The 15,085-nt window shown below is 39.2% G+C and overlaps 1 protein-coding gene across 1 annotated transcript in view; it reads right to left on the bottom strand.

Moving 5' to 3' along the window:
• Nucleotides 1–4,868: 4,868 nt before the first annotated feature.
• LOC117303165 (transmembrane protein 26-like) overlaps nt 4,869–15,085 on the bottom strand; it is a 31,093-nt gene continuing 20,876 nt past the window's right edge. Inside the window, exons 2-3 of the mRNA XM_033787291.1 lie at nt 8,313–8,484; nt 4,869–6,890 (exon numbers count right to left, since the gene is read on the bottom strand). Of these exons, the coding sequence (XP_033643182.1) occupies nt 5,925–6,890; nt 8,313–8,484 (1,138 nt within the window). The 3' untranslated portion in view covers nt 4,869–5,924. The remainder of the gene's footprint in view (nt 6,891–8,312; nt 8,485–15,085) is intronic.

Raw genomic sequence — 15,085 nt, 5'->3', positions numbered from 1 at the left:
ACTTTGCACAAAAAAGCAACAAATTTATAGCGATAAACCAGCCAAAGATTGCAATACATAGTGCATAAGAGTTTAGCTGGTCTCTACCTGTACAACGGGAAACCAGCCATAGATTGCAATGCATATTGCATGAGAGTTAGCTGGTCTCTACTCTTACAACGGGAAACCAGCCAAAGATTGCAGTGAACAGTCCATAAGAGTTACCTATTTGCCATTAACCGGATATTCGAATAATTCGCCCAGGTCTCCACTTATACAACGGGAAACCAGCCATAGATTGCAATACATTGTGTAAGAGTTTAGCTGGTCTCTACTCTAACAACGGGAAACCAGCCAAAGATTGCAATACATAGTGCATAAGAGTTTAGCTGGTCTCTACCTGTACAACGGGAAACCAGCCATAGATTGCAATGCATATTGCATGAGAGTTAGCTGGTCTCTACTCTTACAACGGGAAACCAGCCAAAGATTGCAGTAAACAGTCCATAAGAGTTACCTATTCGCCATTAACCGGATATTCGAATAATTCGCCCGTGTACTTGTCAAACTTTGCCCTACAAAGCAACAAGTCTTGTGTACTTGTCAAATTTTCAAATTTTACACTAAAAAGCAACAAATTTTGCCCTAAAATGCAACAAGGCTATAGCCTTGTGTACTTATTACACTTTGCACCAAAAAGCAACAAATTTATAGCGAGAAACCAGCCAAAGATTGCAATACATAGTGCATAAGAGTTTAGCTGGTCTCTACCTGTACAACGGGAAACCAGCCATAGATTGCAATGCATATTGCATGAGAGTTAGCTGGTCTCTACTCTTACAACGGGAAACCAGCCAAAGATTGCAGTACACAGTCCATAAGAGTTAGCTGTTAGTCCATAAGAGTTACCTATTCGCCATTAACCGGATATTCGAATAATTCGTCCAGGTCTCTACTCTTACAACGGGAAACCAGCCAAAGATTGCAGTACACAGTCCATAAGAGTTACCTATTCGCCAGTAACCGGATATTCGAATAATTCGCCCGTGTACTTGTCAAATTTTGCCCTACAAAGCAACAAGTCTTGTGTACTTGTCAAATTTTCACATTTTACACTAAAAAGCAACAAATTTTGCCCTAAAACGCAACAAGGCTATAGCCTTGTGTACTTATTACACTTTGCACAAAAATGCAACAAATATATAGCGAGAAACCAGCCAAAGATTGCAATACATAGTGCAGAAGAGTTTAGCTGGTCTCTACCTGTACAACGGGAAACCAGCCATAGATTGCAATGCATATTGCATGAGAGTTAGCTGGTCTCTACTCTTACAACGGGAAACCAGCCAAAGATTGCAGTACACAGTCCATAAGAGTTAGCTGTTAGTCCATAAGAGTTACCTATTCGCCATTAACCGGATATTCGAATAATTCGTCCAGGTCTCCACTTATACAACGGGAAACCAGCCAAAGATTGCAGTACACAGTCCATAAGAGTTACCTATTCGCCATTAACCGGATATTTGAATAATTCGCCCGTGTACTAGTCAAATTTTGCCCTACAAAGCAACAAGTCTTGTGTACTTGTCAAATTTTCAAATTTTACACTAAAAAGCAACAAATTTTGCCCTAAAATGCAACAAGGCTATAGCCTTGAGTACTTATTACACTTTGCACCAAAAAGCAACAAATTTATAGCGAGAAACCAGCCAAAGATTGCAATACATAGTGCATAAGAGTTTAGCTGGTCTCTACCTGTACAACGGGAAACCAGCCATAGATTGCAATGCATATTGCATGAGAGTTAGCTGGTCTCTACTCTTACAACGGGAAACCAGCCAAAGATTGCAGTACACAGTCCATAAGAGTTAGCCGTTAGTCCATAAGAGTTACCTATTCGCCATTAACCGGATATTCGAATAATTCGTCCAGGTCTCCACTTATACAACGGGAAACCAGCCAAAGATTGCAGTACACAGTCCATAAGAGTTACCTATTCGCCATTAACCGGATATTTGAATAATTCGCCCGTGTACTAGTCAAATTTTGCCCTACAAAGCAACAAGTCTTGTGTACTTGTCAAATTTTCAAATTTTACACTAAAAAGCAACAAATTTTGCCCTAAAATGCAACAAGGCTATAGCCTTGAGTACTTATTACACTTTGCACCAAAAAGCAACAAATTTATAGCGAGAAACCAGCCAAAGATTGCAATACATAGTGCATAAGAGTTTAGCTGGTCTCTACCTGTACAACGGGAAACCAGCCATAGATTGCAATGCATATTGCATGAGAGTTAGCTGGTCTCTACTCTTACAACGGGAAACCAGCCACAGATTGCAGTACACAGTCCATAAGAGTTAGCTGTTAGTCCATAAGAGTTACCTATTCGCCATTAACCGGATATTCGAAAAATTCGTCCAGGTCTCCACTTATACAACTGGAAACCAGCCATAGATTGCAATACATTGTGTAAGAGTTTAGCTGGTCTCTACTCTTACAACGGGAAACCAGCCAAAGATTGCAGTACACAGTCCATAAGAGTTACCTATTCGCCATTAACCGGATATGCGAATAATTCGCCCGTGTACTTGTCAAATTTTGCCCTACAAATCAACAAGTCTTGTGTACTTGTCAAATTTTCAAATTTTACACTAAAAAGCAACAAATTTTGCCCTAAAACGCAACAAGGCTATAGCCTTGTGTACTTATTACACTTTGCACAAAAAAGCAACAAATTTATAGCGAGAAACCAGCCAAAGATTGCAATAAATAGTGCATAAGAGTTTAGCTGGTCTCTACCTGTACAACGGGAAACCAGCCATAGATTGCAATGCATATTGCATGAGAGTTAGCTGGTCTCTACTCTTACAACGGGAAACCAGCCAAAGATTGCAGTACACAGTCCCTAAGAGTTACCTATTCGCCATTAACCGGATATTCGAATAATTCGCCCGTGTACTTGTCAAATTTTGCCCTACAAAGCAACAAGTCTTGTGTACTTGTCAAATTTTCAAATTTTACACTAAAAAGCATCAAAATTTGCCCTAAAAAGCAACAAGGCTATAGCCTAGTAAACCTATCAAATTTTGCACTAAAAAGCAACAAAATTTGCCCTAAGAAGCAGCAAGGCTATAAGCCTTGTATACCTATCAAATTTTGCACTGAAAAGCAACACATTTTGCACTAAAAAGAAACAAAATATGCCCTAAAAAGTAACAAGGCTATAGCCTTGTAAACAAAATTTTCCCTAAAAGGAACAAGGCTATAGCCTAGTAAACCTATCAAATTTTGCACTAAAAAGCTACAAAATTTGCCCTAAAATTTGCCCTACAAAGCCACAAGGCTATAGCCTAGTAAACCTTTTAAATTTTGCACTAAAAAGCAACAAAATTTGCACTAAAAAGCAACAAAATTTGCCCTAAAAAGTAACAAAATTTGCCCTAAAAAGCAACAAGGCTATAGCCTTGTATACCTATCAAATTTTGCACTAAAAAGCATCAAATTTGCCCTAAAAAGCAACAAGCTATAGCCTAGTAAACCTATCAAATTTTGCACTAAAAAGCAACAAAATTTGCCCTAAGAAGCAGAAAGGCTTGTATACCTATAAAATTTTGCACAAAAAAGCAACAATTTTTGCACTAAAAAGCAACAAAATTTGCCCTAAAAAGCAACAAAATTTTCCCTAAAAAGCCTTGTATACCTATCAGATGTTGCACTAAAAAGCAACAAAATTGTCCCTAAAAAGCAACAAAATTTGCCCAAAAAAGCAACAAGGCTATAGCCTTGTAAACCTATCAAATTGTGCACTAAAAAGCAACAAAATTTGCCCTAAAAAGCAACAAGGCTATAGCCTTGTATACCTATCAAATTTTGCACTAATAGCATCAAAATTTGCCCTAAAAAGCAACAAGGCTATAGCCTTGTATACCTATCAGATGTTGCACTCAAAAGCATCAAAATTTGCCCTAAAAAGCAACAAGCTATAGCCTAGTAAACCTATCAAATTTTGCACTAAAAAGCAACAAAATTTGCCCTAAAATTTGCCCTACAAAACCACAAGGCTATAGCCTAGTAAACCTTTTAAATTTTGCACTAAAAAGCAACAAAATTTGCCCTAAGAAGCAGCAAGGCTATTGCCTTGTATACCTATTTAATTTTGTACTAAAAAGCAACACATTTTGCACTAAAAAGCATCAAAATTTGCTCTAAAAAGCAGCAAGGCTATATGCCTTGTGCGCCTATCAAATTTTGCACTAAAAAGCAACAAAATTTTCCCTAAAAAGCAACAAAATTTTCCCCAAAAAGCAACAAGACTATAGCCTTGTATACCTTTTAAATTTTGCCCTTAAAAGCAAAAAAAATTGCCCTTAAACGCAACAAGGCTATAGCCTTGTATACCTATCAAATTGTGCACTAAAAAGCATCAAAATTTGCTCTAAAAAGCAACACGGCTACAGCCTTGTGAACCTATCAAATTTTGGACTAAAAAACATCAAAGTTTGCCTTAAAAAGCGACAAAATTTGCCCTAAATAGCATCAAGGCTCTATATAAGCCTCGTGTACCTATCAAATTTTTCACTAAAAATTTACATAATTTGCCCTAAAAAGCAACAAGGCCTTGTCAGCCTATCAAATTTTGCACTAAAATACAACAAAATTTGCCCTAAAAAGCAACAAGGGCCTATCAAATTTTGCACTTGAAAGCATCAATATTTGCCCTAAAAGATAACAAATGTTACGCTTAAAAGCAACAAGGCTATATAAAGTACCTATAGCCTTGTGTAAAGATTTCGCACTATTTTCCCATCAAAATATATAATTTGAGATTTTCATGAACATCAAATCGTATCAAATACAAAAATCAAATATTGAGGCAAGTCTTTCTGTTTCTGTACTTATCATGTGAACGGTTTATTGCTAATTTAAAGTTATCTTACAGTTAAATTGGTTTCCATCAAACAGAAAAAAAAAAGAAAAAAAAAATCATCTTTACTTTACCCAACCTACCACAAACATTTTTACATTTATGTTATTGAAGTTGCACATTAAAGTATAATATTACTATCAATAATCAGTTTTGTTTTTGTATAGGATTTCTCTGTTTTGTCGAATCGTTTTTTTGTTAGTCTTGGTTCCAACCCACATATTTACTATTTCCTGGTCTCGCTACCATGCATGGGCAGCAGCGAGCGTATGTTCAGTAAGCTTTGTGCAAGTCTAATCGCGCTACCTTGGGCAGCGCACCGTTTCACTCGCTTGCTTTGTGCAAGGCTTTTCTTGCTACCATGGGCAGTGCATCACGTCACCTGCTAGCGTTGTGCAAGTCTATTCTTGCTACCATGGGCTCGGGCCGTATCACCCCTAGCTTTGCGCAAGTCTACTCTTGGTGCGATTTCCAGAATCTTGTCAACCAAAACGAAATCAATAAAATGATTAGGCCATGTTCCCATGACTAGCCTATGAGAAAGTGACGTCGGCCTTGGACTAAGACTAGTTTGTTTACGGACACTGTTCGTCAAAAAACGACTTTGATCTTTCTCCAAACCTGTCAGTCTTAGTCCTTGTCTGATGAAAGACAACCAAACCAACCTAATACCACAACCACCATGCTGGCCATTTTTGTGCCATTGATTAATGTCCACATAGTAATTTGTCAAAAAAACATCTATCAATTGCAACAAACAAACAAACAATTGCCCTCTTGTAGACTATGAAACATGCTGCATACTTGAATCTTGAGTATTTTTTTCTTTTTTCGGACAGCTGAAAACTCAGACCAGAACTTCAGGTGCCACTATTTTTGCTGAAAGCTACAAATTGTTCTGATATCATATTGCTTATTTAAACAAATAGTTCTAAATCAACACACACGTTTGAATAATAATTGTAATATGTACATTGTCAGTGCACTTGTGATTCACACGAAACATCAACAGAACATGTCACATGTCATCAAAGGTGATAATCTTAGCAGGCGAAGGTGGATATGTACGAACAAGTGGCTCGGTGCTACTGCTATTAGCAGCAGAGTCAAAAAGCGGACTGACAGGCTCGTCCTCTTTGTGGTGTGGTTCCTTCCGATGTCTCGCTTTGCTTTTCTTATTTTTAGCGGCCACCGGAGGATCTGGGACAGTCAGGGTGTAGTATCCAGCTTCCACGTCCATGATGTCAGATGGTGAAGTGGGTCGTTTTTCTCGTAGAGTTGGCAACAGGGGTAAACTCTGCCCTGGGGCTGTCTCGTGCAAGTCCGGTATATCAAGGTGTCTGCCGAGAGGTTTTCTCGGTCGATGGGTTGGGGACATGCTCCCGCCCCGACGAGAGGTATACCTAACAATAGTCTGCACCAATACTTGAGGGTGGTAACCAGGTTTCTCGATGTAGATGACAAAGAGGCGATAGAACTGGAGCAGCATGACCAGCATGTTTTTGCAGGTGAAGAAGATCATCATCTGATTGATGGCCCTCATCTTGATCAGGATGTAGAGCCTCATGGCAAGGTATGGTCCATCTTGCATGATGATTGTGGTCATCAAGCCCCAGACCTCTGTCTCACAGCACATCAAGGTGACCTTCGGCTTGTCATTGTCATCTATCCCAGCCATTCGAGGCTTCCTAGCTTTGGTGGCTGTCAGCCCCAGTGTGAATTGAAGAAGGCTCCAAGTCCAGATGGACAGGATCCAGTACACCATGACGTAATCACAACGGACCTCTTCCATCTTCAAACCCTCCGTGGAAAATTCCAATATGTCCGCGGCGATGCCAATGTACACCAGGAGAAGTTGAGACAGTTGATCGCGAGAGAGGGAGCCCTTTGGTAAAAGCCATCTACCCACGATGAGCACAAAGAGCAGGGTCTGCTGTAGAGCCAGAGACCAGTGATGCGATGGCAAATACAGTGGTATTGTTATCTAGGGAAAAACAAGAACATGAGGGCGCTAAATCAATACACAATACGATAGTACTTTAGTTGAGCATGATGTCTTTAGGAGTTAAAGGCACATCTTCATGAAAAAAAAGGTACATCAAGACTGTTTCTTGGTTTTACCCATACATGGATGTGTGCAAGCACTCTTTTACTCTGTACTGTCCCAGTACTGAGTATACAGTTGCTTTACACACATCGGCTTAAGGGTAAAACCAAGTAATGTTTTTCATGCCGATACACATTTGAAAAAATATTAAACTACACAAAGGTCTTGAAAAAATTTACCAACACTTACAGCAGCAACCTTCATATGTTTCTAACAAAATGATGTACAATGTAACCGACTCATTACAGAGGACAGTTATTATCAATCGTGTACTAATTCCCTGACCCGTACACCAGTTCATCACCAGTTTCTATTTTACAAAGAAAGCTTAAAAACAAGATTCTTTCTTGGAAGTGACCATTTACTTAGTAGGCCTATCATCTCTTTTGGAGAGCCAACAATCCTCCCAAACGTTTACCACTATACAAATGTTGCACGCTGTGATCCATGGAGTTTTTGTACAAAACCCATGGACCCCAGTCACAGGGTGCAACAATTGTTTTGTTATACCTTGGTAACATTGTTATACCACTTCTTGAAGTTATGTTCTCGACGGAGAATGCATAGTTTAAATAAGCCGACCAACAGTTCAAATAAGAAACAATTCTTCACTCTTAGCCTCGAACCTGCAAGTGTTTCGTACACAGTGCTGGAAATCCACAAACAGTGGGAACGATCAAGGTGATGTACACCGATGTACATCACTTTCCATGTTAACTGATCCCCGAGCCATGTAACATGCGTCCTTGTGTTATATCACGTGATTGGCTCTCGACCAATCAAACTTCACAATTTGTTACCGAGTCATAACAACTATACATGTACTTCTAAAGCCGCGTTCACATTGGACTTTTTGGTCTGGTAAACTTACATTTCCAGGGTGAGGCATAGTTTGACAAATTAGGTCAGAGCTTTTAAAATATCGGCTTGTGTCCATAGGCTGATGTTTGAACCACCGCGTGCAATATGCGCTATTCCAAAAAAGCTTTAAAAAGTTAAAAACAGAGCTGTGTTTCTGCTACACGTACACATCGCTCGGAACCTAAGCCTGATAACGGAAGTCATGTAACTAAATCGTTAAGACATCGCAACTCGAATAGAACTGTTGAAGTAACAGCGCCGTGGCAGTAACCTTCCACCCCAGTAGGTTACCCGCTGTTCGCACATGGACTTAATACCGGCAAGTTAACAATTTGCGGCCGTAAGTTAACTATTTTTAGTCCAATGCAAATACGGCTTAAGTGGTGTTTATCAAGACATTAATGATGACTGATGGTAAGAAATTGAAAAAAAACTCACCCCTGGAAAAGCCGCAAGTGATGAAGTGTTCATGTTGATGTTGTCTGATTCCAAACACACCTTATCACCAAGAGCTTGGGATTCGGTCACACGCTCCTTCATAAGTTGCAGTTCAAGTATCCAAATGGCAGGCACTGTCGATATTAGGTACATCAACACACTTGGGCAAAACCTGCAACAAAATGAGGACAGGTAAAAAAGTCATTATTTATGGTGTCAACCATTAACTATACTATTTAAGAACTCACTCCGCGATAGTGCAGTTATAAAAGAGTCTATAAGCTAAAGTAGTGGTCCCAGGCAATTTTCTTTGCATTCCACCCAGGTAAATATAAACTTTGTGAAGAATCTATTTGATGCGCATGGGTTGTGTGTACGCGCTTAGAATACGCACTGTTACTTATAGCTATGAATTACGTTCCGCATGATAATATATGCGTGCGTTAGCTTGCACGCCCGACACGCGGAAGCCAGCCGGTTATAAACAACTCCAGCTGGTCATTATCAACCGATTAAACACCCCCACGTGACGCACTCTCCACCAATAGGAGTAGCGAAACTGTCTTGGGTATTTATGAATCAACAATTAAAAACACAAGACCACCGGGCTTGTCCAACCCTGAGTTTACTGGCCCGAGGCTAAAATCACTGGCTTCCAGGCCTGTGGTATACAAACTTCTACTAGTACAATGATAATAATAATAATAATAATAATAATAATAACCTGTTTTTATATAGCGCTTTTCACACCCGGAGGGCGTCCCAAAGCACTTCACATCATTACCCCTGGTCTCTGGGTCTTAATTCACATCCTTAAACCATTTCAGCTCCCTGGTGTGGAGTATGCGCAGCATGTGCAAATGTGCAACTCGGCTAAATCAATCACAAGAACCAACTCTGCCCTCACAGGTACCCATTTACCCCTAGGTGGAGAGCAGCAATTATAGTTAAGTGTCTTGCTCAGGGACACAAGTGTCACGACCAGGATTCAAACCCACACTCTGCTGAACAGAAGCATCAGAGCTTGACTTCAGTGCTCTTATCCACTCGGCCATGACACCCTAATACAAGCACCATAAGAAACTAGGCCGTACTTCTACTAGACCACTGTACTTTTATGTCAAGTCCAATCCTGAGTTTACTGGCCCAAGGCTATAACTGGGCTCTGCCTGCTGTGCAGTGTTAATATTGACCCATGCAATAAGCCTATATTCGGAATTGCAGCTGCGCATGTCCGTTACTGCTGACAACGCAATTTGTCTATCTCCCGTGACCTTTTGACAGTACCCAGCTGCAATTCAAAGTAGTCTTAGCAAACAAACTCCTTCTACTAGTACTACTAGCACCCTCTTTTGACAGCTTTAGCCCATGTAAGTTCCTAAAGAGAATCTGTGGGGGACAGATTTCCCTATTAGACACCGGCAATGATAAACAAGGATGCCTCTGATATGAGTTTATTCACTGCAAGCCCGAGGAAACCTGTCAACATAGGGTGCGTGCTATGAACCAGAAACGCTGGGGTCAACGTCCTATCCAAAGAACAAAATAATATGGTATGAATCTTGTTCTATGACACTAATACCATGAAAGGACTCGAACCCACACTCAGCTGATCAGAAACACCAGAGCTTTTAACGCCACAACACGCCACACCTTTGTGTGATTTAAGCATTGTTAGTTGGGTTTTTGCCGAGCACAGCAATAAATCTACTACACAGTCGGTGGGATTCGAACCAACAATCCACACATTCAGAGCATGTCCTAACTGAGTGTACAACGGAAGGACAAGAGGCTGGTTCGAAACCTGTAACCAACAAGTACCAGCGGGTATCGCAACACTTAACAATACTAGGTAGGCCTACACTCTAAACTTAAGATTGGGTCCCATGGAGCCTGACACATTTCTCGGTCAGAACATACAGAAACTGTGTCAAAGACTAAAAAGGACACAGAAAAGGTTCAAAATTACCAGAATCCCCTTATTAAAATTTTTGGGAAAAGTTTCCGTATGGCGCCACCACTTTTTCATTTGATATGAAATAATATAGTATCTAATTTACCTCAATGAGATATCCCTTTTTGTAAAATTTAGTGAAAAAGTGGTGGCTCCGTACGGAAAGTTATCCCTTCTCTCCTGTAGCCTACTGGTTTAAAGGCAGTGGACACTATTGGTAATTACTCAAAATATTAGCATAAAACCTTACTTGGTAATAGGTAATGGGGAGAGGTTGATAGTATAAAACATTGCGAGAAACAGCTCCCTCTGAAGTGACGTAGTTTTTGAGAAAGAAGTAACTTTCCACGAATTTGATTTTGAGACCTCAAGTTTAGAATTTGAGGTATCGAAATCAAGCATCTGAAAGCACACAACTTCGTGTGACCATGTGTGACAAGGGTGTTTTTTCTTTCTTAGTTATCTCGCACTTTCGATGACCAATCGAGCTCAAATTTTCACAGGTTTGGTATTTTATGCATATGTTGAGATATGGATACACCAAGTGAGAGGACTGGTCTTAGACAATTACCAATAGTGTCCACTGTCTTTAAATACTCCAATACCAAAGAACACAATATACAACAATGCACAAAGACTCATCAGTCACTTGGCAATACATAATACAAGTTTTAAATTATACTAATACTATAGCAGCCCTACAAATCACGATATTTCGGGGATAAAATGAGGGTTTACATCCAAGATAATACTCACAGACTACTCTAGGAGCTTGTCCCTCCATTATAAATAATGTTTTGAGCATGGCCAAAGCCATAATCCCTCCAAAATATAGAGAAATACGTAGTGGAAATAATTGTGCTCTCTCGTGCGGAAAGCTCAAGCTAAGGTCGCGACCCCAACACAGTTAAAAGTTTTTACAATGAATTCGACAGTTGAACACTGAGGGCGCACTTGGGTTCCCCCATTAACTTCACCCACTGTACCACCAAGGCAGGGTCCGGAAAATTCAACTGGTCCACAACGGACAGCTCGAGTTGTACACAAATCCCTCATCTTTGGTCTTTTATTGGTGTATTGACGGAATAAAAACAAATAATTGAAGTTGAAAGATCACGATGGTTACCAAACCCTGGAGGCTTACAAAACAGACGCCCTTGGACTTCATCATCAACTGATTTTCAAGGATGAGTAGCAAATTAAAATTAATCAAGAGAGACACACTCTTTACTGATGAAAATTGGTCGCCAAACGTTCGCCCATTTTCAGGAGACAAGCACTGCATCCGTCTCCAGGCAGAGCACCATGCTGTGCAAGAATTTATTTACACGATTTTATAGCGTACATAAAACCATCCACCTCCATGATAAAACGACGTCTTCATGTACAGTACATGCCTAAACTATAAGGCACGTACGAGATAATTATCATGAAAGTAATTGATAAAACGATACTTTGCCTGATATCCAAAGCTGCTGTTCTATTTTGAGTAAGTTTCTATTGTCATTAAAGGCAGTGGACACTATTGGTAATTACTCAAAATAATTATAAGTACAAAACCTCACTTGGTGATGAATAATGGGGAGAGGTTGATGGTATAAAACATTGTGAGAAACGGCAACCTCTGAAGTGCTTTAGTTTTCGAGATACTTTTCCACGAATTTGATTCCAAGACCTCATATTTAGAACTTGAGGTCTCAAAATCAACCATCTCAACGCACACAACTTCGTGTGACAAGGGTGTTTTTTTTTTATTTTATTATTATCTATCAAGTTCGATGACCGATTGAGCTCAATTTTTCACAGGTTTGTTATTTTATGCATATGTTGAAATGCACCAACTGCGAAGGCTAGTCTTTGACAATTACCAATAGTGTCCACTGCCTTTATATCGTGTACGTAAATAAATATCTTGTACGTATATGATAAATATCTTGTACGTATATGATACAAATCTTGTACGTACACGATCAGAGCAGGATTCAGAAGCTACCCAAAATACAACACACCGTCTTTTAAACTCGTTCATTTGCACAGCGGTGGCTTTCGATGCAGGGAGAAGGTGTTTGTGGGTTGTACAGTCCGTCCCTGTCGTGCTATCCCCCTCCTCCCCCCCCCCCCTCACCCTGTCACTTTAAGCACGCCAACCTATGTTTATCGACACGAAGAATTGTGCATTTCTCATTGTTTTAACATAGGCTTTTTTAAAGGGTCTGCTACTTTTCATAATGACTCTGAAGCAGCTTCGAAAAGTATAATACATTTTGAGAAACTGTTCTCTTCCAAGTAGGCATACAGCGGTTATGAAAAACATCACTTCTCCCCAAAAATTTGAATCTGAGAAGCCACTGACAAAAAGCTGTAATCGTAAACAAACTGATTGATACTGAAATTATTGTGGTTGTTTAAAAACGGGGCGAATGTGTCCTTTCAAAACTAACTAATGTGAGACTTTTGGGACGCTTGGTGGCAGCAGACTTACCAGGTAAAATCCATTGTTCTCGGTCATGTGCACACGCTCAGAACTACGTAAACAACGGAAATTTACCTGGTAAGTCTATACTGCCACCTAGCGCCCCCAAATCTCCCATTATGCCACTGATGTTTAGTTGGTTTAAGAAAATCAACACCGCGATTAATAGTCCATTCGGGTGGAGGGAGCTAGGAATTTAATTGGTTTCTAAGAATGAAACCATGTGAGTGAGACACCTGTTTAACTGTAGCAGTCAAATAATAAACGATTCATCGAGCACAATTGTTACCCCAACAGCATGCCTCAACTACGAATCAAAAGAATTAAATATTTATAATAGCTTTCGCGTCACACCTTAAACACTGCAAGGAATTCAGCGTGAACAATATCCATCAATACCTGATCTCCCTTTACATAATACTATTTTTGATAATACCGAGTATAACCTAATTCTTTAATACCGCGTATAGCATAGAGGTGGGCTGCACTTTTGCGTTGGGATACCATAACTGCTCTAGTGACTATAGCCTTTTGGGGTTCTCTCGGAAATTAATTTTTAATTGAATTGAAGATTCTTGACTGAACCTGATCTATGTTCTCGATAAAAATCCGGGCGAGGTGGGGGACCAGTGGAGTATTTAGCTTAAAAGAACTGACAAAACTATAAAAAATATGCAGGATTGAATCAACTAGTGGGCGCAGTATAATTATGTGTCAGATGTTAGGTTCACAAATTGGACAGTGCAGGTTTTGCGCGTTGGAAACTAAACAGATTTGGGAAAGTTAAAACAGTTGGCAAAGTAGCATTAATTTAACAAACCAACAACACAAACATGAGAACAAGATTTGACCTCTGTTTCGGATAAAGGCCCAATTTGAAAAAAAAAAAAGTATAATAAAAAAATATATATAAAATAGTAAGAATGATGCCCAACTATAATGTTCATGTTCTCATTAAACCCATGTTACGGTCGCACAAACACGGGCATGATTGGCAAATGCTCTAAATAATCAGCATCTTCGTCCCAATCCAAACTAAATTTGCTTGTGTTTTTTGTTGCTGCGGAACTTTTCATTCCTATTTGATCAAAACCATAAGGGAAACGTGACTTGATATAAAGATACGAAGCCTGCAGTAAACATATTGTCATTAATAGTTATCGTCCTTGTCGGGGATGGTTCTAATAATGTTGATTTTAATCTGCACAAATATTTGATCTTAAATTTTGTTTAATTATCCGACATTAAATGACAACCTTGAATTATTTTCTGGCGGCATTTCAAGGGGAACAATTATTTCCAAATTAGAAGAAAACCTGACCACGCTATAGGCATTGTAATAATTATTGCTGATTTGAATACACATTTTAATTGTTTTATTCGCTCATTCACAGTCCTCCATAATATTTTTAAAATTGACTTTATCATCATAATTTTTTATATATTTTGTCTCAAAACGTCAGATTTGACCCAAGTATCCCACAGTGATCCCCTGGGACGATTTTACCATGTGTGTATCAAGCCACGCATGTAATAATTAGAACTGAATTGTCCCTCTCAAGGTCTCAAATTGATGAAAAGCTGGTACAGTCCAAACAAAACCCAAGCCATAGTAGCTTCTATCTTTCAATTAGCGATCCAGTCAGATATTGGCTCGTTCCCTTGGCTGGCGAATGTACTCAAATTTACACTAACCTTTATAAATTAAAGTAGTGGGCCTATAATGTTGCGTCGCCGCTGCGCGTTGTGATTATTTAATAATTTTTCTCTACAGTGATGCAATAAACAGACGTCGTATTTGGGGCAAACAAAGTGTTGGACTGTATGAGGACACTATGCATTGAAGTAGTCGCAAATACAATGATGCCACATACTTTTCAGCATGTTGAGCCGTTAAACATGACTGAATATTGCAATAACAATAACTGTTTAATTAATTCATTTTTATGATTCGGCCTAAACTCAAAGTCTGTATGAGTGGTGACAAAATTGCAAGTCTCTATTCTCACGTTGAACGGTGTAAATGTCATTTTGTTATACTCAATTAGAGCGAAACATGACGTCATTGGATATCAGCAACAAAGTGTCTATAAATTCCAAAGAAGAACTTTTCAGTTAAGTGCCAATCATAAGTCAAATGCAATGCCATTTTGATTGAATATAATTATTATTTAGGAAAGAGCTCATGTCCCGTACATAAAGTACAGATTGACATATACCTGAAATGTACTTCATTTTGGTGTTTCAGGGTGGTGAAAAACACGAAACATGCAGATGGAAGGGTGTTAGTTATAATGAAATCTTTACACTGTATATCGAAAAAGTTTAATATTTTCTTCCCGTTTT

This window comes from Asterias rubens, chromosome 2 (genome assembly GCF_902459465.1).
Source record: "Asterias rubens chromosome 2, eAstRub1.3, whole genome shotgun sequence".
NCBI lineage: Eukaryota > Metazoa > Echinodermata > Asteroidea > Forcipulatida > Asteriidae > Asterias > Asterias rubens.
Note: the sequence above shows the minus strand (reverse complement) of the source record. Positions and strands in the feature narration are given on the sequence as shown.